The 27,292-nt window shown below is 52.5% G+C and overlaps 1 protein-coding gene across 1 annotated transcript in view; it reads left to right on the top strand.

Moving 5' to 3' along the window:
* Positions 1-1,532: 1,532 nt before the first annotated feature.
* The window catches only part of DCHS1 (dachsous cadherin-related 1), a 33,987-nt gene continuing 8,227 nt past the window's right edge, over positions 1,533-27,292 (top strand). The window contains exons 1-12 of the mRNA XM_058688076.1: positions 1,533-1,805; positions 14,639-16,546; positions 22,265-22,453; positions 22,550-22,781; positions 22,921-23,157; positions 23,443-24,468; positions 24,677-24,870; positions 25,117-25,213; positions 25,315-25,472; positions 25,672-26,536; positions 26,629-26,868; positions 26,962-27,087. Of these exons, the coding sequence (XP_058544059.1) occupies positions 14,759-16,546; positions 22,265-22,453; positions 22,550-22,781; positions 22,921-23,157; positions 23,443-24,468; positions 24,677-24,870; positions 25,117-25,213; positions 25,315-25,472; positions 25,672-26,536; positions 26,629-26,868; positions 26,962-27,087 (5,152 nt within the window). The 5' untranslated portion in view covers positions 1,533-1,805; positions 14,639-14,758. The remainder of the gene's footprint in view (positions 1,806-14,638; positions 16,547-22,264; positions 22,454-22,549; positions 22,782-22,920; positions 23,158-23,442; positions 24,469-24,676; positions 24,871-25,116; positions 25,214-25,314; positions 25,473-25,671; positions 26,537-26,628; positions 26,869-26,961; positions 27,088-27,292) is intronic.

The following is a 27,292-nucleotide window of genomic DNA, read 5'->3' as shown; positions in this document are numbered from 1 at the left end:
CCTGAGGGAAGATTTTGGAAAAACAAAAAAGGCAAAACCTCACCCTGTATTCAAGCTTATACGGTATTTGCAGATGACTCCCAAATATTTATGCCCATCCAGGCCATTGTTCTAAGCTACAAAACCTACCTACCCAGCAGGCACTTCAAAGTCAGCAGCCCAAATGTAAAGTCGTCATCTTTCTATGGCAACCTGCAAGCTACTGCTGCTCCTTTTGTCTCGCACAGTGAATGTCATTGCCATCCACTCAGCTGCCCAAACCAGAAATCTGGATGTTACCAAGGACTCCAGCCTCTCCTTCACTCCTCTCTTTCCAAATCGCACCCCCTTCTGCTTTTACTGAAACTTTGCTTTCTTTTCTCAGAAGTTCCCAATCTCTCTGTACCATTTTTACACCTCTCAAGCACAGAATACTTTTGGACTCAGCCTACTCACAGTCATCAGGAAAGACAGAAGGGGAAGGGTCAAAACTCTCCCAGTTCTTTGATACTCTCCACCTCTGTCTGATTTCACTCCTTCCCATTTTCTCTTCCAAGTTGTCCCTCGAGCCCCTTCCCAACTCCCTGCCCAGTTCCTATCTCATTTTCCTTTTCTGGGGACTATCTCCTGAGTTAAACCATCAGCCGCAAATCTCTTCTTTCCAATACCTTCCAATCTGTAGCCTCAAACTTGGGATGAAAGAAGAGGGGAGTGAAAGAGAGCTGAGCCATGAAGAAGGGAAAAGGGATAGTGCATGGGATTAACAGAAGTGACTAGGAGGGAATGGAAAGACGAAGATGGAAGAAGACGATGGGGAAAGAGGAGGATCGAGAAAGGGATGGCAGAAGGGAATGGGGAGACGGTGAGTGGAAGGGGGCAAGAGGAGACAGGGAGAATGGGAAGGCAGAATGGCTTGGTGATAAAGGGGAAGAGAGAAGGACAGCAGGGGATGGGGAGACAGACGGGGAAGGAAGCCGGGTACGAGAGAAGGGTTGAGAAAGGAGATGGGGAGAATTTGATAGACAAGAGGCTAGGGAGAGAGAGGACTGAGCGGAGGGGATGGGAAGGGAAGAAACGGGTGGAGAGAAAAGGCTGAGGGAAGGGGTGAGAAGCAGGGGACGGGGAGAAAGGGAGAGGAGATGGAGAAAAAAGGGTGGGAGGGAGAAGGGCTGGGCGAGAGAGAGCGGGAGAACGGGACAGCGAGGGGGAAGAGGGACGTCCGGGCAATAGGGGCTGGGAAAGAAGATGGAAGAAGAGGACGAGGCAGAGGATGTCGAGATCGGGATGGGAGGAGGGGGCCGGGCGCAGTGACCGGGAGCAGGGACGAGAACGGGGACGTGAGGACCGCGCGGCGCTGGGGCTGGATCCGGCGCCGGGGACTGGGGCCGGGAAGTCGAGGGGCGGAGGGAGGACGGGCGGGCGGTGGGGTGGCCGCGGCGCGGAGCGCGGGCGGGGGCGGGGGCGGGGGCTCCGCGGGCGGAGGGGCGGGGGCTCGGGTTACCGCGCGGAGGGCGGGGGAGGGGAGGGGAGGGGAGGGGAGGGGAGGGGGCGCGGGGCCGCGGCGGCGAATCTCGCATCCTCCGCGGGGCGGCTGTGGAGGAGGCGGCGCCCCGGCGGCGGCGGCGGCGGCGGCGAAGGGAAGGACGGACCGACGGCCAGGGGCGCACGGACCGACGGCTGGCTGCCCGGAGCTGATCGCGGGCCCGGAGACAGCGGCGGGGGACGATGCGCGGCCCCAGGCCCCGCGCGGGCGGGCGCTGCCCGGGGGGCTGACCGCGGCCGGACGGCGCCCCAGGACCGGGCGAGGGAGCCCGCGCCGCGCGGAGGTCAGTGCCCGCGCCCGCCCGGCCCGTCCGGCCGCGCCCGCCCGGCCCTCCGGCCTCTCCCGGGCGGCGGCGGCGGCGGTGCAGCCGGGGGCTTTGTTCTGAGCCGGAGACAATGGGGGAGGGGGGGCCTGGGCCTGCGGGACGAGGGCGAGCGTGAACGTGAGCGTGGGGGCAGGGCCTGGGGGTCTTTGTGTGTGTGACATCCAGTCGGGTGTGCGGCGTGAGAGTGTGAGGGGGGTGTGGGTGCGGGGTGCGAGCAGGGTGTGTGTGTGTGTGCTACTCCGAGTGTGAGTGCATCAGCGGAGTGTGAGTCAGTGCGTGTCACTGGGAGGTCGTGTGTCCGTGTGTTGTGTGTGTATGTGCGTGTCACTCCGAGGGTGTGTGGGTCAGAATGAGTGTGTGTCATGGTGAGCAAGTCCCAGTCAGGGTGTGTGTGTGTGTGTGTGTGTATGTGTGTGTGTGTGTGTGTGTGTTGCCTGCCTCTTTGGAAGCCATGTGTCAGAATGTGGAGGATGGGTGTGTGACAGAGACAAACTGAGACAGAGACAAAGAAACTAAGGGGGAGAAGTAAAGAGAAACAGAGGAGAAACAGGCAAAGCCTGGAGTGGAAGTGGAGCATCCAGGCTGGTGCTCTGAGTTTGTGTCCAGGATGCTTAGATGAGAATCTTGTTCAGGAGACAGACGGAGGTCACCACAGGCCTGGTCCCACGTGGAGGGGGTGGGGAGAGGGAGGTCTAGAAGCACAATGAAGTCAGTGTGGTGTGGGTTGGGCCTGCAGCCATGGGGTCATAGGCCAGAAAAATATTGTTACTTATGTCAACTCCCCAAATACCCACAGGGGACACAGTCATAGCCCTACTCAACCCACAAGGGACACAATCCTAGGCAACACACACCCACCAGAGATACCTTCACAGTCATCACATACCCCCAGGAAGTACTGTCAGAGCCAACACACACGCAGATGATGCTCTCAGGACAACACACACCCACAAGAGAATTGGTGCAGCCAACACATCCCCACAAGATCATGGTCAAGGCCAACACGTACCATGGGAGACACACTATTACTGCCAACATCTCCTTGTAAACACTGTCACAGCCATGCACATCCACTGGAAACAGTCACAGCCAACCCATCATCTAGGTTATACTTCATCAGAGCTGCCTGTACATAGCAGGTGTTCCAGAGTCTTGACACTGACAGGACGTTGTGTTGCAATGGCCCTTACCACACACCCACTGGAACAACCCCTGCTTTTTGGTGACATGAATATACCAGGAGTGAGCTGTCCCAATTGCTAAACAAGCTCCCATTAACTTACGATGCTCTCACTCCTCCTCCATAGACCCCTAGGCTCAAAGTCTTGTTCCCTGAAAACTGGGGACCTGGATCAGTCTTCCCTTCATCCTATAGCCTGCCTTGATTTGAAGTGTCCTTCTAATTACCCCAGCCTCACAGCTTCTTGAGCTCCTTAGCTCCTGTTATCTCCTTCTTCCCTCCCAGGACCACTTTGTAGAACTGGTCCATCTCTAAAATTGTAAACCCCTCCTTTCCACTCTCTGCGCACAGCCTCCTGTGTCCTTCCAGCTCTCAGATGCCCTCACTCCCGTTATACTTACTCTTCAACCTCATAATGGCCTCTTGCCCTCGACCTCTTTGCTTTTTCCTCATCTGCCCCTTTCTGGCTTTGTGCTTTCCTTCCAGTATACACACCCGGGACTATTCCTTCAGACACTCCTTGGCCACTCTTTGTCTCATTGTCCTTGAGCCCACCCATCCCACAAAGTCTCAACCCAAATTCTCAACCACACCAAGTAATGCTTCTATAAATTCGTGCTTCTATAAATTCCACCCTCAACTGGCCCTCCATAAATAAGTAAAGGAAATTTTTTCTATTTTCTTCATACCCCTTAACCTCACATCCCTCAGCCCATTGTTTTCAGATTAGTCAATCCACTGGTTTGTTCATTCAGCAAACCCATATTAAGTACCTGCCCTGTGCCAGGCAGTGTGGTTGGTGTGGCATTACAAGGGTGAATGAAATGGACATGGTCGTTGCCCTCACGGAGCTTACAGGCTATCTGGTGAGTGCTGTGCCACGGTAGCACACAGCAAGGAAAGCTGAGAGAATGTAGGGATGTCAGAAGAGGCTTTCTGGAGGAAATGACGTTTAAGCTTAAGCTCAATGGATAAATAGGGAGTCAGCCAAGCAAAGGAGAGGTGGAGATGAGGTAGACTGGGTGGAAAATATTCAAAACCATGGGAGCAAACATGGAAAAGCCCACTTGCAAGAAGTATTTTATGTCCAAGAGGTAAAGCAATCCAGTGAGCCTGGCACTAATAGTATGTTGTGAGGAGAGGTGAGAAAGTCTGGGAGAGGTGGAGAGACAGCTAGTCAGATCATGTGGTTCTTGTAGGTCACAGGAAAAAGATTATCTAACCCCAAAATAATGGAAAGTCTCCTAATGTTTTGAAGCTACAGTGTGATATGATCAGATCTGGTTTAGAACTACCAAGTCTGACAGCGTGGAGACTGAAGGGAGGGATCTGTAAAGGAGGATCGTTGGCTGTTGCAGGAAGCAGGAGAGGAGGACACTGGCCTGAACTGGAATGGTAGCAGCAGAGAGGGAGAAAGTAGATGGTTTCAAGAGTTGTGTAGGCAGCAGGGTCAGCAGGGCTCAGCGGTGGGATGGATGTAGAGGTGAAGGGGAGGGAGGCAGTAAGAGTAGACAATCTGGTCTGTTCACTCACTGAGAAAAGTGAGGCCATCCAATTTGAATTTCCTCAGCCTTCTGCCTCCACCCTCAAATTTTATCTGCATTCCCCTCAATCTTTTCTTTTTTTTTTTTTCCTATGAAGAGGTGTCTCTTCTGTTTAAGACTACTTCACCCATCCCCTCCTGCCTCCATGGGGACATCACTCCCCTAATTATCCTGTGTCTTATTCATTCTCCAGTTTCTCCCTTTGTACCCATTCCTCCTGCGAGCATACACAGAGCCTCCAGTCTCCCGTGCCTCCCTTAAGCCTGTAGTCCCCAATGAGCTAAGAGACCCTCTCATGTTGCTTCACTGTGAAAGGGTCTTCTGCATGGAGCTGTTCCCACTTCCTCACTTCCCCTTTACTCTTGCCCCTCCAGGGTCATGGCTCTCCCTAAGAGAAAGTGACCTCTCATCTGCCAAATCTAGAGGTTCTTTTCAAAAGTCCTCAACTGCCTGACCCCTTGGCGTGGTCTGACATTGTTGACCATTCTTTTCTCTTTGAGTCATTCTTGTCTTATGGCTTCTGAGCCACCATTTTATTCTGTCCACATTTAGTGAGGTCTCAAGTGCCAACCACAATGCCAGGTGATGGGAATATTATGAGAGAAGACACTATTCATACACTCAGGAAGTTTAAACCTCAGTGGAAGAGCCAGGCAGATAAACAGATGATTACAATATGATGGGGTCCATGCATCTCTCTCCCAGAGCTCCTCCTTGCTGTTCCTTCTCAGTCTGCTTTGGAGAGCCCCTAAATGTTACTGTTCCTTAGGGTTCTGGTTTGGACCTTCTTATTGTCTCACTGTATACACTCCTCTAGGTGATCCATCTCATTCATTTCCAGGGCTTTAATTATCATCTCTATAGGCTGATGACTCCCAAATGTCTACTTTTTCCGGACCTCTCTTCTGACCTCCAGACCTCCATATCTGCTTCCTACCTGGTCTTTGCTATACAGCTCAGAAGCACCTAAATGTCCAAACCTGAACTCATCATTCCTTCCCCCCACCACCACTGTCTGCACTGAGTTATCAAGCTACACATCCAGAAGTCAACTTCAGCCAATGCCTTGCCTTTGCCATCTGTCTTTCTCCAACCCAGAAAGTCACTGGAACCTGCTGGTCCTACCTCCTTTCCAGCGCTCTCTGGCATCCCATCCCCTTTGCTCCATGGCTTCAGCTACTGCCCTCACCTCATTGTCTGTTCACAAAAATTACTACAAGAGCCTCCTAACTTGTCTCCCTAGACTTCTACTCTTCCTCTTCCAGGCCATTCTTTTCAATGCAGCAGGAGGGATCTCTCTAAAGTGCAAATCCTGCCGTGCACTCCCTGCTCAGTATTCTGCAATGTTTTTCCATTATCTTGGGTGAATTCTCCACTTTAATGAGGCTCATGAGATCCCTCACGATCTGACTCCCCTCGGCCTTCCCAGTCTCATCATCTGTGTCATTTCCCTACCTTCCTCACATTCCAGGTTCTAGCCATATTGAATTCCTTGTAGTTCCTCAAAGACATGGCATTCTGCCAAGCTTCTGGCCCTTTGCACATACTGTTCTCTGCCCTAAAAGCCCTTTACTCCCCTCTTCTTATGGCTAGCCCCTTCCCATCCTCAGATCTAGTCTCAAACCCCACCTTTCCTGACTTTACTGTGCAGGCTTGGGATCCTCTTGTCTGACTGTTGTCATTGCCTCTTCCCTGTTCTGTCTCTCTGACTGGGCTGGGGCCTCTTGATGGCAGGGTTGCATATTATATATTTTCATCTCCCTGGGACCCTTCACATTCACATTAATGGCAATGAACAAATGCATGAATAAATGAAGCCGCTTACTGCGTATACCTCACCCTCATTCACTCTTTAGAAGATTGACATCTGGTCTCAGCTGCCCACACAATCGACACATTTCCACACGTACCCACTTGTCCCACTGGAGACATTGCCACTCCTCTCCCCCACAAACTGTCCTTCCTCACCCTATGTTCTCCTCCTCTCTGCCTTTCACATGGACTTCTCTTTTCCTGGATCTTCTTCCTCTCCCTCTCTGTACTTGATTTCTCTTTCATTCAGTTGGCAAATATTTAAGAAGCACCAGAAATTTGCAGATACAAATATATTGCTCCAGGTGCCTATTGGGGTTCCTGGAAGGAGAGGAAGATGAGGAAGCTGTGACCTGCCATCAGGCCACAAGGCACGATAGTGCCCACCATCTGCTCCACTCCAGCAAGACCCCTTCCTGGGAGGTGCCATAGGCTGCTCCTCCCTCCACCACCCCTCACACACTCCCACTGTGGGTCCTCCCAAATCCTGGCACCCTTGGCCCTGCCCCTCCCCATATCAGGTGCCCAGACACCTGTGTGTGCCCTCTTCCTATTCCCTATCCTTCCTGTGGTAACAGAAGCAACTGGACTCTCTGATGCCCTGAGACCTGCAAGCAAAAGCCCCTCCCAGGAGTTCATGCTGCTGGATCCTATCTTCTTCCTGGCTTCCCTCTGCCTGCCCCTTACTTCAGCTCTACAGTCCATGTTTCCTCGGTAACCCTCTGACTCCCAGGCATTTTCAACTACTGACACTTGGGAGGGACTACTACTCAGTTCCTATGTCCACTGGTGAGAGGGTACCTCCTCCCACTGGTCTGCTTGGAACCCCCAAGCCTGGGTCAGGATGCCCCTCTGTGTTCACTTGGCACACTAGAATGTCCTTGTTTATGTTTGTCTCTCTAGGCTGCTCATGGAAGGAGCTAGACTGCATCTCCCATTTGGTTGGTGAGGAAGGAGGAGGAGAAGAAGAAAAGGGAGGAAAGGAGAGGGTGTGGGTGTGGGTTGGTTCTGACAGTGCTTCCAGGGGGGATGTGACGGCTGTGAAGTTATTCCTTGTGGATGTGTGTTGCCAAGGACTGTGTCCTTTGTGGGTTGAGTAGAGCTGACCTTCCAGCCCCACCATTTACCACCTTAGCTTCTCTGAGCTCCCCTTTCCTCAGGTGAAAATGGAGGCAACATTCAGAGAGTTGCTTGAGAATTTAGAAAGAAAACAACTGGTAAGTGTTGAACGGTTAACTTAGTTTACTTCCAACATCTCAGTTCTTCTACTGTGTTCCCCTGACCCTCAACCTCTCACTTCCCTAAATTTGTTCTTTCCTCTTGACATCTCTGGGTTGCTGCTACGTTTTCACCTTCTTTTCTTGCTCCAGCCTCACTGGCCTCCTCTGCAACCCAGACTATCAGGGTCATCCCTTGCTGCCCATCACCACCAGCCCTTGCCCTCTCACCCTGCCATGCCTGTCCCAGATCATGTCTCCCTACCTGTGGACACCATGAAGGCAGGGACTCTGTCTGTCCAAGTCACTGCTATATCTCTACTGCTTAGGATGATGGTTGGCCCGTTGTAGGTCTTCAATAGATATTTGTTGAATAAATCTATTAATGAATCATTTCACATGCATGCCCTGGGCCAGCTTCTCCCCATTTTTTCTTTGTCTTCTAGAGACCTCCAAGCATCCTCTGGCCCCTTCTCCTGTCTCACCACCTGACTCCATGCCCACCTGACCCTCTACTTGGACTGGCATTTCCTCATCACAGATCTCCTCCTCTAACCCACCTTGTGCACCCTGTAAGAATTATTCTCTTATAGCAGAATTCTGCTTGTTCTCCTTCCCTGTTGTGTTGCCTTGCCCTTCATCAGAGCATTCCAAGCCTTCCAGTAGAGAAGCAATATAAGGTAACGAAACACTAACTTTGGAGTCCATCAGAGCTGTGTTCCACATCTCTCTGCCACCCACTCTGACCCTCAGTTTCCTCATCTGTGAAATAACACTTATCCCAGAGTTGTCGTGTGTGTCTGGCACACAAGAGCAGCTGATATTTATTCAGCCTTCACTGTATGCCAGACGATGTGCTAAGTTTTTGGTTACATTCTTTCATTTAACTCTTGTGTCAACCATATAAAATGGACACTTTAATCCCCTCATTACCAAGGAGGAAACTAAGAAAGGTTGAACAATTCACCCAGGACTACACTGTAAGTGGCAGAGTCAGAATTTGCACTGAAGTCTGTCTCACAGCAGAGCCAATCTTCTTAATTATGCTTGGGCACTTACAAAACACATACTGTGTGCCAGACACTGTTCTAACAGCAAACACAGTGTAGGAAGTGCTATTATTGTCTCTACTTTATAAATGAAGAACTGGAAGCTCAGAGAAATTGAGTGGCTTTCCCAGGGTCACAAAGCTAGTAAGTGTGAAGCTGGGCAAAAAACATTTGGTTTGGCCCCAGAGTCCACATTTTCACCACTATCCTGTCCTGCCCTACTGTGATATATTGCCTCCCTATCGTAGAAGTGCAGTGTGTATTGATGAATCAATCTATGCTGTGTTGTTGAGTTGTTTAGTTGATTTATTCTTTATCATTTCCCACTGCAGGAGGCTTGCACCCTTCAGACTCTCCTGAAACTATTCTCTCCAGATCTCTAGTGAATTCCTTACTGATAAAATCAATGGCCACTTCTCAGCCCTCGTCTTGCATGAAGTCTCAGCAGCCCTGGACACTATTGATCCCTCCCTTCTTGTTGAAATATTTCCTCCCTTAACTTCTGTGATACTGCCTCTTCTTCTTCTCTGAGAAGAATAAAGGTCTCCTCAGTCTGCCCCTTAAATATGACTACTCCTCAGGGTTCTATGCTAGACCCTCTTCTTCCTCTGCACATCCTAGCTGATGGGTCTCCAAGCCCATGGTTTTCACCTACCCCTGATTTGTCCAAATCCCTGTCTCCAACCCAGACCTCTCTCCTCCAGACCTGCAAATCCAATTGTGTCTGGGACATCACCATGTGGGGATCCCAATGGGCACCTGAAAAATGGCTTCTCCTCGGTGGTATCCTAATGGCACCACTTTAGTAACCAGGCCAGAACCCTGGGATCAGTCTAGACCCTTCCATTCCCTCACCCTTCCTGACGCATCAGTGGCCAAGTTTTAACCAACTTCACCTCCATTATCTGTGTCTTCTGCTACTGACCTGGGCTGTCACAGACACCTCATACCTGGTCTCTCTCCTCCCATATGTTCTCTTCTTCAGGCCTCCATTGTCTTGCCAGCACTCCCTCCCTTCAGCTCCCCTGCCATTTCTTCCTTTCTTCATCTTTCCCTTCTCTCTGCATCCTAGGCAGCATGGAGTGCATAGTCTTGGGATCAAATTGGGGCTGTGTTAACTCAGAAAAGTTGCTTCACACTGAGGAAGGCAGGACACCTTCCTCACAGGGTTGTTATGATTAAATGGGGGTATGTCTGTGAACTACCTGGCATAGAGCCCAGCACACCATTAAAGTTCAGAAAAGGGACTTTTCCTCTGCTTGTGTCTGTCCCTAGCCTCTCTGAAGTGGCTCCCAGGAACCAGTCCTCAGGAGGAACACAACCCTCCCATGAGTTTTCTCAGGGATATCCTGGGAAGCCAGTTTGTCAGCCTTCTCCTTCCTCCCTTCCTCACCCTCCTCTCCTCTCTGCCCTCCAACACAGCTCTGTCTCCCACCTCTGTTTACCTCCCCCACCTCTCCAGGCTAGCTGTGTCCACTCTGACTTAGCTCCCCCCTCTGTAGTAACTGCACTCGCCCTCTCCTTTGCCCTTTGCCACATGTGCTCTCTCCTTTGTCATACTGGCTTACTTTCTCTCAGTCTTGCCCCAGCCATCCCCACCAGCATTCTCACGTCCCTTCCTGTCCCCGTTATGCCTAGCCCTCCCTTTGCTCACCAAGGTTACTCTCTTCCTCCATGATTTCTACGCCAATCTGCCTTTCTAGTCCCCCCCTCACTCTGTTGTCTTTCTGGTCCCTGCCCCTCCCTGGCCCTAGGACAGGAAGTTGAGGGAGGAGGCCTGGGCGGTGCCAGCTCCCCCAGCCTGCTTCCCTTCGGTACCTCGGCCACTCCTCTACTTCCTTCTGGAGCACCCCCTTCCTTTATGGTCCCCCTACTCCTCCCCCAACCCACCTCTCTTTCCTCTCCCATGTTCCCCCTGCTCCCAGGTCCTGTAGACACACAGGCTGTGGTGGGGGGAGGATTGACATCACATCGCAGGCCCCAATGAACAGCCTCGCCCCTCCCCCTCCTAATGAGAACCAGCTGTGGTTCCAGAGGCCCAGATGTGGGGCTAGAGAGGGAGAGCGGGATGGAGCCAGAGGACAGAGCAACAGGACCAAGACACTGAGGGCATGCAGCAAGGCAGAACTTGGTGGGAGAGGACAAGTGACCGATCTGGGGGAAGAAAGAAGACAGGTCTGGGCAGGAGACAGGTGGACTACTGAGGCCAGATCTGGGGGAAGGGACAGGACAGACCTGGAGAAGGAAAGAGACAGGAACAGGGAGGAGGAGCCAGTCCTGGGGAAGAGGCACTGAAAAGCACCGGACAGATGGGGAGATGGTGCTGAGAGGAGAGTTGGAGACAGGATGAGACAGTCTCTGGAGAGAGTCTGGAGTGCGAGTTTGGAACTGGAAGTCCTGGAGCAGGAAGTGATGAGGCACAGTCCAGACAGAGGCCCCAGGGACCTAAAGGTCACAGCTGCCGCCACAGAGCTGACCACGAGTGCCCCGGCAGCATGTGCGAGAGCATGCCTGTGTGTGGGTGGGTCTGCGAGTGTATGCGTGCGTGCCTGCCGGTGTGTCTACACACGTGAAAGTGTGCCTGTCTGTGTACCTGGTTGGGATGTGTATGTGAATGTGTCCATGTGTATATTGTGGGGGGATATCATGCGAACATGCCTGCCCGTGTGAGGCTGGAAAGAAAGTGTCTTTCTGTGTGTACAAAAGCAGGCCTGTATGTGTCTTTGTATGCCTGCATGTGTATGTGGGCGGGGGTAGGTTCCATGGGAATGAATATGCCCATCTGTGTGTGTGAAAACATGCTTCTCTGTGAGGGGGGGTGTATCTGCATATGTGCACTGGCTGTGTATATGTCAACGTAGCCCCTGTCCAAATATGTATGAGTGTGTGTTGAACGTGCCTATCTGTATGTGAGTCTGTGTAGCTGGCTGTACATGGGTCTGTGACTGTGAGTATGCACCTTTCTGTGCCCATTGTGAGATTATACTGGGCGTGTTTGCAATGGACAGGAACCCAGGTTATAAAGGTTAGGATAAGGGGCAAGTGCCTGGGCCTGAATGCCTCCTCTTTCAAGGCTGATGATTCACCTGAGCTTTTATCTCATACCACTCATACATCCTTTCATTCAGAAAACATATTGATCACAAACTATGTACCATGCTCCGTGCTACACACAACGGTGAATAAGATACAATCCTAGCCTCTCACATAGCTGACATCCTGTCTCTGGGTGGGGAGACAGAGAATTATAATACAGTAATAAATACATCGGCCTCACTGTCCATTATCTTCTCTCCCCATCCACCATAACTGCTTTCTCTCCACTGACTGATTAAATAAATACAACCAACTCTTAACCCTTGATCCCTAACCCAGTCTCTAGGCCCAGATCCCTGACCTGGGCCCCTGGGCCAACCCTGTGCACTCACCCTCTCTGCTCTCTGAGTCAGACCTATGTTCACTCACTTCCTTGTTCTGAATTCCTCCGACCTATTATCCAATGTGGCAGTTCCATGAGCTCCTCAGACTTGAGTCCCCAAGGAGAGTGCACACAGAGCAGCCCAGAACTCTGAAGCCAGGATGAAGGGATCCATCAGAGATGGTGTTGAGAGGTGCTGAGAAAGCAGCTTCCAGATGCCCGGCTCTGAGCTCCTTGCTTCCATTGCCTCTAATTCTCACAGAATCATCTGGATTAGGAAAATAACTCAAACTTCAGAATCCCTACTGTTTTTATTGCCTCAAACAGGTGGGAGGGATGGGGAATGGAAGTGTAAGTGAGAGGTCAGAAATTCCCTTGGGAGGACAGGAAGTCCTAAAGCAGAGCTAATACATAAAAACCTGAGGACACACTTCTGTAGCCACAGGACTGACCTTGGTGCCTCAGGGGCACAGGCTCATGTGTGTTTGTGTATGTCATCTGAGTTGGCATGTCCATGGACATGCTGTGTCAGCACATGAGTGTGGTGGTGTAGAATTATAAGGCTCTGACCTTGCACTCAGCATTGATTGCCTGCTCAACTATGCTGGACAGAGTCCAACTAAGACCCTGAAGTTGCTGCCCTCAAGGAGCCTGTAATTCAGGGCTGCTATGCAGTTTATTGCCAGTGTGCACCTAGAGCAGTGAGAGCCCAGAGGCTCTGATGGTACGATGGGCTCTGCATGTAGGGGGAGAGAGACGTCATAGAAGATTCCACAGAAGACAGGACATTGGAATTGGATCTTGAAGACTGAATAGGAGATGGCCACTTGGAGAGGACTTTTAAAGGATATCACAAGATGAGAGAGCTGTGCATACAGGGCGAAGAGTGGGGATGGCTTTAGTGTTGGGATGCAGGGTGTGGTGGAAGAAAGTAAAGGTAGGGCGCACTAGAGAGGTGGCAGGCTCAGATCAGGAAGCTATATATTAAGGACACTGTACTTTATCTTTTAGGCTAGAGGTTGCCTATGAACTCCCCGAAACTGCAGACACAGTTTGCGTGTATGTGTATGTGCATTTTTTTTTCTGGAGAGGAGCAGCAGTTTTTTGCCGTCAGTAATGAGGAACCCATGGAAGCCTCTCTTCAGGAGTGATTTGGTTAAAGCTGCATGGATAGCTCTGGTCAGGTGGAGATGGGTCAAAAGGTCCAAGCCAGGAGGCAGGGGGAGCAGTAAGTAAGGGGCTGCTGTAGGAATCAAAAGGACAGATGACTGTGTTCAGACTAGGTCAGCAGCTGCAAAGCAAGGGGAAAGGGCAGACTTGAGACATATCTTATTGAGATGGTCAGGTGTTGATGACTAACTAGAAATCAGACTGAAAAAAAGCAAAGAAGCAAGAAGAGCTGCTGAGTGGTTGTACTGTTCACAGGAAGGAGAGTGAAGGAAGAAAATCAGCTTGAGGTGAAGGTTAGGGATATGGTGTTCTGCAGCTCTCTCTGTAGGCCTGGAATCCACAGCCACATATTCTGTATGATCCATTCGGCCAAGTCTCACTGGTTCTTCAAAGGCCCCTTCCTCTGGGCTTCCACAGCACCTCATATGCCATCTGACACAGCACTAGTTACTAGTGTGTTTCCCTATCTAGACTGGGACCTGCCTGGGAACAAGACCGTGCTCTTTCTTTCTTCCTTGGGACCAGCACAGTGCCAAGCTTATAGTGGGTTAATTCTTGAATATATCACCTACACACTGATCTAATCCATCCTTCACCCTTAAAGCAAGTTAGCTCCCTAAAAACACAATCTGTAGGAAGGAAGGAGGGAGGGAGGGATGAAGAGGATTTTTAGGGTGGTGAAACTACTCTGCATTAATACTATAATGCATGTTGTTATATATGTCCATTATACACATATACATTATACATTTGTCCAAACATATACAATGCACAACACACGGCTGAGTGTCCAACTCTTGATTTCAGTTCAGGGCATGATCCCAGGGTCATGGGATTGAGCCCCGCATCAGGCTCCAGCCTGCTTAAGATTCTCTGTGCCTCTCACTCTGTGCCTCTCCCCTGCTTGTGCTCTTTCTCTCTCTAAAATAATCAGTTGATTAAATAAAATAAAATAGGAAAGTCTTCAACATATTTAAATGCTGATAGAAGTCTCCAAAAGGTGATGATTGAAGGTGAGGTTACCAAAAACACATGGTTATTGAGGTATTAGTCCTGAATGAGAAGAAAAATAAGAAAGGATTGGCCATATTTTTAAGTCCAGAGATGAAAGGAAGGGAGTCCAAGGGCATTGAGACCTGGACAATAGGAACAAAACAGTCTGCTGGGGGAGGAGGGTTAGGGTGGGATGGCAAGCTGCCAGGGAAAGACTGGAGCGGGTCCTGAGGAGTTCTGAAACAGGCACTTCTTGGACTCAAGATGGGTGTGCAACAGCACAAATGCCCTACGGCAGGGCTGAGCATGCCTCAGTCTTGCTGTGGCTTAGGTCCCAGTCTCCCTGGACCATTGATTCCATTCCCCACCTCCCCAATCATGACTTTTTTCCTTCTGCTTTTCTCCCAGGTCAGGGAGCCCGAGCTGGAGCCAGGGCCCAAGCTGGACCTGATCCAAAACCTGAGATCAAGCTGGGCCCAGAGCCTGACCCAGAGCTGGAGCCCAAGTCACAACTGGATCGCCCCTGTCATGCAGAAGGAGCCGGGCATTGCGCCTTCCTGCACTGGCATGCAGAGCTCCAGGCACCTCCCCCTGCTACCACTGCTGCTGCTGCTGCTGGGAGCCAGAGTGTCAGGCGCCTGGGGTCAGGCCGGGAGCTTGGACCTACAGATTGATGAGGAGCAACCGGCAGGCACATTGATTGGGGACATCAGTGCAGGGCTTCCACCAGGCACAGCAGCACCTCCCATGTACTTCATCTCCGCCCAAGAGGGCAGCGGGGTGGGCACAGACCTGGCCATCGATGAACACAGTGGAGTGGTCCGTACAGCCCGTGTCTTGGATCGTGAGCGGCGAGATCGCTACCGATTCACCGCAGTGACTCCTGACGGTGCCACCGTAGAAGTTACTGTGCGAGTGGCTGACATCAATGACCATGCTCCAGCCTTCCCGCAGGCTCGGGCTGCCCTGCAGATACCTGAGCATACAGCTCTTGGCACCCGCTACCCGCTGGAGCCTGCTCGTGATGCAGATGCTGGCCGCCTAGGAACCCAGGGCTATGCACTATCTGGTGATGGGGCTGGAGAGACCTTCCAGCTGGAGACACGTCCTGGTCCAGATGGGGCCCCAGTGCCAGAACTGGTAGTTACTGGGGAGCTGGACCGAGAGAACCGCTCACACTATATGCTGCAACTGGAGGCCTATGACGGCGGTTCACCCCCAAGGAGGGCCCAGGCCCTGCTGGATGTGACACTGCTGGACATCAATGACCATGCCCCAGCTTTCAATCAGAGCCGCTATCACGCTGTGGTGTCTGAGAGCCTAGCCCCTGGCAGTCCTGTCTTGCAGGTGTATGCATCTGATGCCGATGCTGGTGCCAATGGGGCTGTGACTTATGAGATCAACCGGAGGCAGAGCGAGGGTGATGGACCCTTCTCCATTGACGCACACACGGGACTGCTGCGGCTGGAGCGGCCACTGGACTTTGAGCAACGGCGGGTCCATGAACTGGTGGTGCAGGCGCGGGATGGCGGGGCTCACCCTGAGCTAGGCTCAGCCTTTGTGACTGTGCACGTGCGAGATGCCAATGACAATCAGCCCTCCATGACTGTCATCTTCCTGAGTGCAGATGGCTCCCCACGAGTGTCTGAGGCTGCCCCACCTGGCCAGCTCGTTGCTCGCATCTCTGTGTCAGACCCAGATGATGGTGACTTTGCTCATGTCAACGTTTCCCTGGAGGGTGGAGAGGGCCATTTTGCCCTAAGCACTCAGGACAGTGTCATCTACCTGGTGTGCGTAGCTAGGCAGCTGGATCGGGAGGAGAGGGATGCCTATAACTTGCGGGTTACTGCCACAGACTCAGGCTCACCCCCACTGCGGGCCGAGGCTACCTTTGTGCTGCATGTCACTGATGTCAATGATAATGCGCCTACCTTTGACCGTCAGCTCTACCGACCTGAGCCCCTTCCTGAAGTTGCACTGCCTGGCAGCTTTGTGGTGCGAGTGACAGCCCGGGATCCTGATCAGGGCACTAATGGTCAGGTCACCTATAGCCTGGCCCCTGGAGCTCACACCCGCTGGTTCTCCATCGACCCCACATCAGGCATTATTACCACGGCTGCCTCGCTGGACTATGAATTAGAACCTCAGCCACAGCTGACTGTGGTGGCCACAGATGGGGGCTTGCCTCCTCTCGCCTCCTCCGCCACAGTCAGTGTGGCCCTGCAAGATGTGAATGATAACGAGCCCCAGTTCCAGAGGACTTTCTACAATGCCTCACTGCCTGAGGGCACCCAGCCTGGAACCTGTTTCCTGCAGGTGGGTAAGTCCTGCACACAGCAGGATGTTGCTGTGGGCAGGAATGGATGAAAGGGTCACAGGGGACCTCAGAACAGAAACCAAGCCTTGCAGGTGCATCTGTTTATGGTGACATGTCAGAGGGTTTGGTCCTATCCTGTGAGCTCCAAAGTCTGTGCAGAGGGTGAGGGCTAACGACAAGATGAGAAAGCAGGGTTTGAGAGCTGGGCCAGGTGAGGCAGTTGAGAGAATTAAGATTGGATCAAGAGAAAAAGTGTCCTGTGGTGTCAAGAAGTGAGAGAAACTCTATCAAATCTCAAAGCTGTTCTGAAAGGCAGAGATGGAGATTCTGTACACCCATGTGGTTCCTGTTCCCCTAAGGGGATGCCAGTATTTATGGAGCCCTTGTCCAGTGCTGGGCTCTGCTGGAAGAAATCACCATCTGTCTCCCTGGAGCTGAGCCTTGATGACACATTTGGGCTCAGGCACAAGATAACAAGAAGTATTAATGAGATCCCAATATCCAGAGCAGGAAGGCCTCTCACAGGAGGAGGTGAGAGCCCTGGACAGACTCTGGAAGCCATAGAGTGCTTGTGAGTCAGGCCTGGAGGAGACAGAGGGGGCATGAAACTAAAGAGGCAGGCCAAGGCCAGATTGCAGAAGTCCTTGGACACCAAGCCATGAGGTAAGATTAGGACTTTACTTGGAAGGCAAAGGAGGTCACTGAACTTCTTTGAGCCAGAAGAGGGTGTGATCATATTATGTTTTTTTTAATATTTTTTTATTTGTTTTGAGAGAGAGAGAGAGAGAGAGAGATCAGGGAAGGAGAAGAGAGAGAGAGAGAGAGAGAGAGAGAGAGAGAGAGAGAGAATCCCAAACAGGGATTCCCCACTATCAGTGCAGAGCCCGACAGGGGGCTTGAATCCATGTACCATGAGATCATGACCTGAGCTGAAACCAAGAGTCGATACTTAACTGACTGAGCCACGCAGGCCCCATTGTTTTTGTTTTTTAAAGACTACTTTTTGGGAGCAATTTTAGATCCACAGCAAAATTGAGTTGAGAGCAAAGATTTCAAATATACTCTCTGTCCCCATTCATATACCCTCCCCGACCAGAGTGGTTCATTTGTTACAACTGATGAACGTACATTGACACATTATCACCCCAAATCCCCAAAAATGGTTTACATTAGGGTTTACTCCTGGTGTTGTACACTGTATATGTTTGGACAAATGTATAATGTATATGTGTATAATGGACATATATAACAACATGCATTATAGTATTAATGCAGAGTAGTTTCACCACCCTAAAAATCCTCTTCATCCCTCCCTCCCTCCTTCCTTCCTACAGATTGTGTTTTTAGGGAGCTAACTTGCTTTAAGGGTGAAGGATGGATTAGATCAGTGTGTAGGTGATATATTCAAGAATTAACCCGCTATAAGCTTGGCACTGTGCTGGTCCCAAGGAAGAAAGAAAGAGCACGGTCTTGTTCCCAGGCAGGTCCCAGTCTAGATAGGGAGACACACTAGTAACTAGTGCTGTGTCAGATGGCATATGAGGTGCTGTGGAAGCCCAGAGGAAGGGGCCTTTGAAGAACCAGTGAGACTTGGCCGAATGGATCATACAGAATATGTGGCTGTGGATTCCAGGCCTACAGAGAGAGCTGCAGAACACTGTGACATGTTCAGGTGACCATTGTTCAGGTTGGCCCCAATTGTGCTGATAAGAGTTGCAGAGAGATGAGACAAAATAGTAGACAGGGACCAGATTGCAAGCTTTGACTTTGTTTTAAAAATCACAGGGGGCCAAAGAGGGGCTGTAAGCAAATCTGGTATGCCTTTTGAAATGATTGCTTTGGCTGCATCATGGAATATGGAGTATGCAAGAGAGGAAACAGGAGGTAGCGAGGCCTCTTAGGAGACTAGTGCTTGAAGTCTTTACATCTCAGAAGTCCACCAGACCCTTGCGCATCTTCTCAGGGCCTAGACTTCAGGCCAGTGCCTAGACCCAGCTGACGCCTTGCCTCTGGCCAGACTCTGGGTATTTGCCTGCCTGCTGCTGTCCAGCTCCCACCCACTCTCCCATGTGTTTACTCTCCCTCTTGGCCTCAGACCAATGGGTGATGACTTCCAAACTTTTTCCTCCTCATTAGTGCCTGAAGCAAGAGGGTAACTCTCCAAGGGGTTTCCTGGAGTTTTTACTATTCATAACTATAGGGAGGTGGGAGTTAAAAATGATCACCGAGTGTTCATACCTGTTCATATCTGAATATTAAGACAAGAAGTCTTAATATTCAATTCACTCAATATACATTTATCAAATATCTACCATGTGCAAGTCATTGCATTAGGGACACAGAATACAGTCATGAATGAGTCATTCACCCCGCCCCCTGCTTCATGGAGTTTATAGTCTAGAGTGGAGATTCATGTGCAAAGAAGTAGTTGTACTGCAATAAGAAAACCTCCATGATGGGGTCTTATGTGAGGTAGACAGGCAGTATGAATGCATCCCAAAAGAGGTGAGCCTCAAGCTGAGACTTACAGGATGAGCAGCAGTTGGTGAGGAGGCCAGACAGTGGGGAGTGTAGGGCAGTGGTCCAGGCACAAGTGACACACGTGCACAGAGCAGTGGGAGAGCCTGACTTGTTCAGGGGCCTACAAGTGGCTCAGTGTCTCTGGAAGTTAAGGTTTGGGATGGGAGACTGGGACGGAGACTGTGCAGGTAGGCCAGACAGTGAGGAGTCAAGCCAAGCCAAAGGGTTTGAGCACTTTTCTTTAGAGAACATGAAAGATTTTCAAGTGGAAGGGTAATATGATCATATTTGCTTTCTCAAAAGATCCTTTTGGTAGTCAGTATAGAACAGCGGTTCACAACTGGGCATGGTTTTGCCCTCTGGAGGGGACATCAGGCTATGTCTACAGACATTTCATTCTGACACATGAATGTCACAAGTGGTGTGATGCTACTGACATCTAGCGCACAGAGGCCAGGGATGCTGTCAAACATCCTGCAATGCACAGGACAGCACACAACAAAGGATTATCTGATCCAAAATGCCAGTTGTGCCAAGGATGAGAAGTCCTGGTGTAGAAGATGGATTGGAGGCTCAGGCCCCTATGAGAAGGGAATCACAATAGTCCAGGGGAGAGATGGCTCAGGCCTAAATCAGGACAGTGATAATGGTGATGGAGAGGAATAGACAAATAGGAGAGATAATGAGGATTTACTTAGTCCCTAGTTGATTGATATACCGGGAGAGAAAAAGGGAAGAACAGATTTCTGGCTTGAGCAACCGCCTGGATGGAAGAGTCATTAGAGAGGGGTTGGAATGATCATGAGTTTAGTTTTAGACACATTGGATTTAAGGTGCCACTTGGGACATCCAAGTGGAGATATTGAGCAGGCATCGATGTGCAGGTTTGGAGCTCAGAGGAGTGGTCCAGGTCAAAGTGCAGATGATGGTCAAAGCCACAGAAATGGAAGAGAAGGTCCTGAGGGAGCATGTTGAGTGAGAAGGCCAGGGAGAGATCCCAGGGAGCAAGTGTGTGAGAACAGTCAGGGAAAGGGGAGGCGGAGGAGTCTGTGGAGGGGGAGGCAGCAGAAGGAGAAGTGGGAGACACCTGGGAGGGAGGTCAGGGTGGGGTGGATGCAGTAAGTTTGTGGTCTGCTAGGAACTTCAGAAAATCCACAGATAAGGGTGTTTACTTCCTCCTTGAAGTAGTGCATTCGATGACAGCTAAAGGCGGGTGGGGACTAAAGGAGAGCTAAGTGGGAGAGGGGGCTGACCAAGGTTGGGCTGGGACGCAGGGCTGAGCGCCTGTTGAGAAGAGAAACTGCATTTGCAGTGGAGCCTCTGAGCTGGAGCTGCACAGGCTGGGAAATTCACTTCTGCCTTGGTCATTTCCAGTCAGTGGCCTCTATGCCTTTTGGGGTCACTTCCTGACAACTTCCCCTGACCACTATTTATTGCTTTCTTCCTGCAGGGAGTCAGAGGGCAAAGGTCTTTAACAGCTTCTGGAGATGATGCAGCAGCTGTGCTGCAGCCCGCCTGGATTGATGCAGGGGGATGTTTGTCTCCTGGGATATCTGGGCCCACAGCCACAGTAAAGAGTTAGAGCAGGAGCTGTTTTCCAGGGTTCAGCCATGGCAGGGTCTCTCCGGAGGGTAAACAGTGCCACAAATCACTTCTGTCAAGGGCCTGGGCAACAATCAGAAGTCCTTGGCTAGCCTCCTTTCTGAGGAGCATTTTCTGGCTATGAAAAGGGAACTCTCCAGCTTCCTCTTACAGCATACCGTGACCCTAAGACCCTTGTACACACAGAGAATACTTTGTCACAGGCTACAGCAGTCAACACCAGCTAACACACTGTTGGGGGTCTAATGTGCACCCAATGTATAAAACTTAGTTTGAAGGAGGTTTTTGTTGTAAGGGCAATCAGAATATCTGTTTGCTCATTCAACAAATATATATAGAGTACCTACTGTGTGCCTGGCCCTGTCCTAGGCTCAGAAGCTTTTGGAATGGTGTCTCCTGCTGCTCTGCTTCTGAAATGTTCAGAGGCTCCTGACATTGTGTGCAATAGTTTACCTTTTCCTGAGCCAGTCTAGGAGATGCCCAAGAATTAACCAGGAAAGCCTTCCCCTACTTCTTGGTTTTGTGGAGCCTCCTGGACATAATGCCCTTGATGCCCCATGGACTTGCAATTCTCCCTCTCTCACTTCCAACAAGGTTGGCTTGAGAGGCAGTGGATGCCACAGGTGCGTGAGCCACATCCATAAATCCACAGAGCAGACCCCGATCCCTCCAGCGATTAGATTCCAGTATCAATCAAACCCTGCTCTGGAATGGCCAAACTCCAGAAAACGCAGGGCTAGAACATCAGTCCCAGTAGGTGCATCAGTCAGCTAGTTCTCTACTCAGAGTGATTATGAGACTTGGTGACGGTTATTAACTCCCTGTGACCCATCTGGAATTTGCAGTCATAGCCCAAGCACTCTCCTTTGTCAGTGCAGTTAGACCTCATCGTTTGCAGATTCTGCATTTGTGAATTTGCAGACTCTCTAAAATTTATTTCTAACCCCCAAAACAATACTTATGGAGCTTTTGCAGACATTTCTGGACACGTGCAGAATGATGAAAAATTCAAGTGGCCTGATGTGCACATTCCAAGCAATGCTCTGCCTTCATATTTCAGCTCAAACTGTAAACAAGGGTCCTTTTTGTGGTCTATTTGGTGCCACATTTTTTGCATTTTTGTCCTCTTTGTTTGGTGATTTTGCTGTTTAAAATGGTCCCCAAGTGTAGTGCTGAAGTGCTGTCTGGTGTTCCTAAGCACAGGAGGGCTGTGATGTGCCTTATGAAGAAAATTAGTATGTTAGATAAGCTTCATTCAGATATGATTTATAGTGCCATTGGCCATGAATTCAGTGTTAATGAATCAACAATATATATTACATAGGTGTCTTTAAACAGAAACATGTATAAAACAAGGCTATGTATTGACCAGCTGACAAAAATGTTGTGATCAGAGGCTCACAGGATCCTAAATGAGGTGGTGAGGTTTGAGATGTAGTTGGGTTTTGGCCCATGTCCTATTAGTCCCCTGTATGTGTCCACCATCCAAAGACCCTGGCTCCCAGTTGGCCCAGGGCCTGCTTCTTCTAATTGCCACTTAACTCTGGCTCTTCTGGTCAACAAGATGGACATCACTCACCCCAGCCTCTCCCCAGGTGACAGCCACAGATGCAGACAGTGGCCCATTTGGCCTCCTCTCCTATTCCTTGGGTGCTGGACTTGGGGCCTCAGGGTCTCCCCCATTCCGCATTGATGCCCAGAGTGGTGATGTGTGCACGACCCGGATCCTAGACCGAGACCAGGGGCCCTCGAGCTTCGACTTCACAGTGACAGCTGTGGATGGGGTGAGTGGGCAGACCATGGGTAGGCTGGGTGTTGGAATAGGGCATTCACCAGAGCCAGACAAGGTCCACCTGACTTATGGCTGCATGTCTCCCTAGGGAGGCCTCAAGTCCATGGTATACGTGAAGGTGTTTGTGTCAGACGAGAATGACAACCCACCTCAGTTTTATCCACGGGAGTATGCTGCCAGTCTGAGTACCCAGAGTACACCAGGCACAGCTGTGCTGAGGGTGCGTGCCCATGACCCTGATCAGGGGCCCCACGGGCGACTCTCCTACTACATCCTGGCTGGCAATAACCCCCCACTCTTTGCCTTGGACGAGCACTCAGGTGAGGATCCTCCCATTCCCAGGCCTTGCCCCCGGATCCCTCTCCCCACCTGCTTACATGAAGTATTGCCCCCTCTCCCATAACCTTTTTACTTCTATTCTGTTTCCTTATACGTCAGTGCTTCTATCCCTTCTCCCAGGGCTGTTGACAGTAGCCTGGCCCTTGGCCAGACGGGCCAACTCTGTGGTGCAGCTGGAGATTGGGGCCCAGGATGGAGGTGGCCTGCAGGCAGAGCCCAGTGCCCGAGTCAACATCAGCATTGTGCCTGGAACCCCTGTACCACCTGTATTTGAGCAACTACAGTATGTCTTTTCCGTGCCAGAGGATGTGGCGCCAGGCACCAGTGTCGGCGTAGTCCAGGCACGCAACCCACCAGGTATCATTTATCATTATACCCATTTGGTGCTGTACCCAGACACACCAACATAACCCATCTCAAAGTACCCTAGAGTATCACAGCACAGATAACACACAGGTTACAACCCCAGCACCTCCCTGGGCACAGTGCAGGCCCTCTGCTTCATCCCCAGGCACATGAATGTCCCAGTAGTTTGAAAGACACAGGTGTGGACAGTGCTTCTCCCTCCTTGGGATCAGAGTCTGGGCCCCAACTCGTTAGATGCCTCCCATCTCTTTCCTGACTCCTCTCTCCTCTCCTCAGGTCGCTTGGGGTCTGTGACCCTTGCCTTATCAGGTGGGGATCCCCGAGGACTCTTCTCTTTAGATGGGGCCTCGGGGCTGTTACAAACACTTCGCCCTCTGGACCGGGAGCTGCTGGGACCGGTGCTGGAGCTGGAGGTGCGGGCAGGCAGTGGAGTGCCCCCAGCTTTTTCAATGGCTCGGGTGCGTGTGCTGCTGGATGATGTGAATGACAACTCCCCTGCCTTCCCTGCACCTGAAGACACAGTGTTGCTGCCACCAAGCACTGCCCCAGGGACCCCCATCTATACACTTCGGGCTCTGGACCCTGATGCAGGCGTTAACGGTCGAGTCACCTTTACCCTGCTAGCTGGGGGTGGTGGGGCCTTCACTGTGGACCCCACGACAGGCCATGTACGGCTTATGAGACCTCTGGGGCCTCCAGGGGGGCCAGCGCATGAGCTGGAGCTGGAGGCCCGGGATGGAGGCTCCCCACCCCGCACCAGCCACTTCCGACTACGGGTAGTGGTACAAGACTCGGCGACCCGTGGGCTGGCTCCTCATTTTGACAGCCCCATCTACCGTGTGGACCTGCCCTCAGGCACCACCCCTGGAACTCAGGTCCTGCAAGTGCAAGCTCAAGCCCCAGATGGGGGCCCCATCACTTATCACCTTGCAGCAGATGGGCCAAGTAGCCCCTTTGGCCTGGAACCACAGAGTGGTTGGCTATGGGTGCGAGCAGCACTGGACCGTGAGGCCCAGGAGTTGTACACACTGAAGGTAATGGCAGTGTCTGGGTCCAAAGCTGAGTTGGGACAGCAGACAGGCACAGCCACCGTGAGGGTCAGCATCCTCAACCAGAATGACCACAGTCCCCGCTTGTCTGAGGAGCCCACCTTCCTGGCTGTGGCTGAGAACCAGCCCCCAGGGACCAGCGTGGGCCGGGTCTTTGCCACTGACCGAGACTCAGGACCCAACGGACGTCTGACCTACAGCCTGCGACAGCTGTCAGAAGACAGCAAGGCCTTCCGCATCCACCCCCAGACTGGTGAGCACTGGGGCCCAAATTCTGAGATCTCATAGCCTCATCCTCAGACTGGTGAATACCCAGACAGAATTCCCAGACCCCTGCCAAGAGGACCAGGACTCAGCCTGGACTTTCACCCTGGCATTCCCTCCCACACTCCCTAAACCCCAGCTTCTCAGCTGCAGGCCTCAGGCTGTGCCCATACATGACCCTTATCCTGCACTCCCAGGAGAAATGACCACACTCCAAACCCTGGACCGAGAGCGGCAGAGCAGCTATCAGCTCCTGGTGCAGGTGCAGGATGGGGGGAACCCTCCCCGTAGTACCACAGGCACCGTGCACATCGCAGTGCTTGACCTCAACGACAACAGCCCTACCTTCCTGCAGGCTTCAGGGGCTGCTGGCGGCGGCCTTCCTATACAGGTATGTGAAGTGGCAGGACCCTGCCCTGAAGAAGTGTGAGAGGCAATGGGGTGGGGGATCATCTCCCCACAGAGCTGTAGCTGTAGATCAGAGAGACTGGCTCTTGGAACAGGTGTGAGAGCAGAAAAGGGGCTCTGCCTGCATTCGGGTGAGGGGAACTTGACTCTGAGATGTCTCAGGTGAGGGAAACTTGACTCAAGAACACAAGGAAGGACACAGCTGTAGGTGAACTGTGTGTCCCCACAGGTACCAGATCGAGTGCCTCCGGGAACACTGGTGACGACTCTGCAGGCCAAAGATCCAGACGAGGGGGAGAATGGCACCATCCTGTACACACTAACTGGTATGGTGGGGGAGACGTGGAGAGAAGGGAGTTGGTGGGTGATGGCATGACCTCCCCAGCTCTGGGACTCATGCCCTCACCCTTCCTATACCTGTCCCCAGGTCCTGGCTCAGAGCTCTTCTCTCTGCACCCTCACTTGGGGGAGCTGCTCACTGCTGCACCCCTGATCCGAGCAGAGCGGCCGCACTATGTGCTGACTTTGAGCGCTCACGACCAAGGCAGCCCCCCTAGGAGCTCCAGCCTCCAGCTGCTGGTGCAAGTAAGGCTGCTCTTCCTTAAATCTGTTTACTTCTCCTTGGCCACCACTATGAGCTCCCTCCAAGAGCCACGCTTCCATGGAGTCCTTGTGCCCTCTAGTCAGGCTACTCCTACTGCCCTACCAGCTACCCAGCAGGCCAGCCCAGACCCCTTTAACTTGGCTCCCCTTGATTCTGTCCTTCCTCCTCTGTCCACAACAGGTGCTTCCATCAGTTCGCTCGGCTGAGCCCCCACCGGATCCCTCAGAGCCAGACCCAGCGGCTCCGGTGCCCGTCGTGCTGACGGTGACAGCAGCGGAGGGGATGCAGCCCGGATCCCTGTTGGGTTCCGTGGCGTCGCCAGAGCTGGCGGGGGTGGGCGCACTCACCTACACTCTGGTGGGCGGCGCCGATCCGGAGGGTACCTTCGCGCTGGACGCGGCCTCAGGGCGCTTGTACTTGGCCCGGCCCCTGGACTTTGAGGCAGGCCCGGCGTGGCGCGCTCTCACTGTGCGCGCTGAGGGCCCGGGAGGCGCGGGCGCGCGGCTGCTGCGCGTGCAGGTGCGCGTGCAGGACGAGAACGAGCACGCGCCAGCCTTTGCGCGCGACCCGCTGGCGCTGGCGCTGCCGGAGAACCCGGATCCTGGCGCGGCGCTGTACACCTTCCGCGCCTCGGACGCCGACGGCCCGGGTCCTAACAGCGATGTTCGCTACCGTCTGCTGCGCCAGGAGCCGCCCGTGCCTGCGCTGCGCTTGGACGCGCGCACCGGGGCGCTCAGCGCACCGCGAGGCTTGGACCGGGAGACCACACCTGCCCTGCTGCTGCTCGTGGAAGCCACCGACAGGCCCGCCAACGCCAGCCGCCGCCGCGCAGCGCGCGTTTCTGCGCGCGTCTTTGTCACGGATGAGAATGACAACGCGCCGGTGTTCGCCTCCCCTTCACGTGTGCGCATTCCCGAGGATCAGCCGCCCGGGCCCGCGGCGCTGCACGTGGTAGCGCGGGACCCGGACCTGGGCGAGGCCGCACGCGTGTCCTATCGCCTGGCAGCTGGTGGGGACGGTTACTTCCGGCTACATTCCAGCACCGGTGAGTTGGGCGCAGAGATTGGGACGAGGGAGGGTGCTGATTTGGAGGGAATGTTGAGGTTTGCTTCCAACCTGCTCTACCCGCTCACCTAGGAGCGCTGTCGGTGGTGCGGTCCCTGGACCGCGAACAGCGAGCTGAGCACGTACTGACGGTGGTGGCCTCCGACCACGGCTCCCCTCCGCGCTCAGCCACGCAGCTCCTGACTGTCAGTGTTGCTGACGTCAACGACGAGGCACCCGCTTTCCAGCAGCAAGAGTACAGCGTCCTCTTGCGTGAGAACAGCCCGCCTGGCACTTCTCTGCTCACTCTGCGGGCTACCGACCCAGACCTGGGTAAGACCTGAGGGGATGAGTGGAGAGAGGTACATCTGGAAGGAAAAGGTGTATTTACCCGCTGACCCCCCCCTCCTTGCTGCCCTTCTTCAGGGGCCAATGGGCAAGTGACTTATGGAGGCATCTCTGGCGAAAGCTTCTCCCTGGACCCAGAGACTGGAGTTCTCACAACTCTTCGGGCCCTGGACCGGGAAGAACAGGAGGAGATCAACTTAACAGGTACACACTGACAGGACCCCAAAGCCTGAGGTGTTATAAACAGCCAGTGTTACATGGGTAGATGCTCCAAAGTACCTTCTAGAAGCTTCCACCTATTACAGCACAGCTTGTTATATTTTTGGATCATCTTGGGGCAGATTGCGAGGTGATCTGACTATTAGACTGTCCCCATTGTCATCACACGAAGTCTCAAATACATAATGTC

The sequence above is a fragment of the Neofelis nebulosa genome, chromosome 10 (genome assembly GCF_028018385.1).
Source record: "Neofelis nebulosa isolate mNeoNeb1 chromosome 10, mNeoNeb1.pri, whole genome shotgun sequence".
Classification (NCBI taxonomy): domain Eukaryota; kingdom Metazoa; phylum Chordata; class Mammalia; order Carnivora; family Felidae; genus Neofelis; species Neofelis nebulosa.
This window is presented reverse-complemented; position numbering and strand designations above follow the sequence as displayed.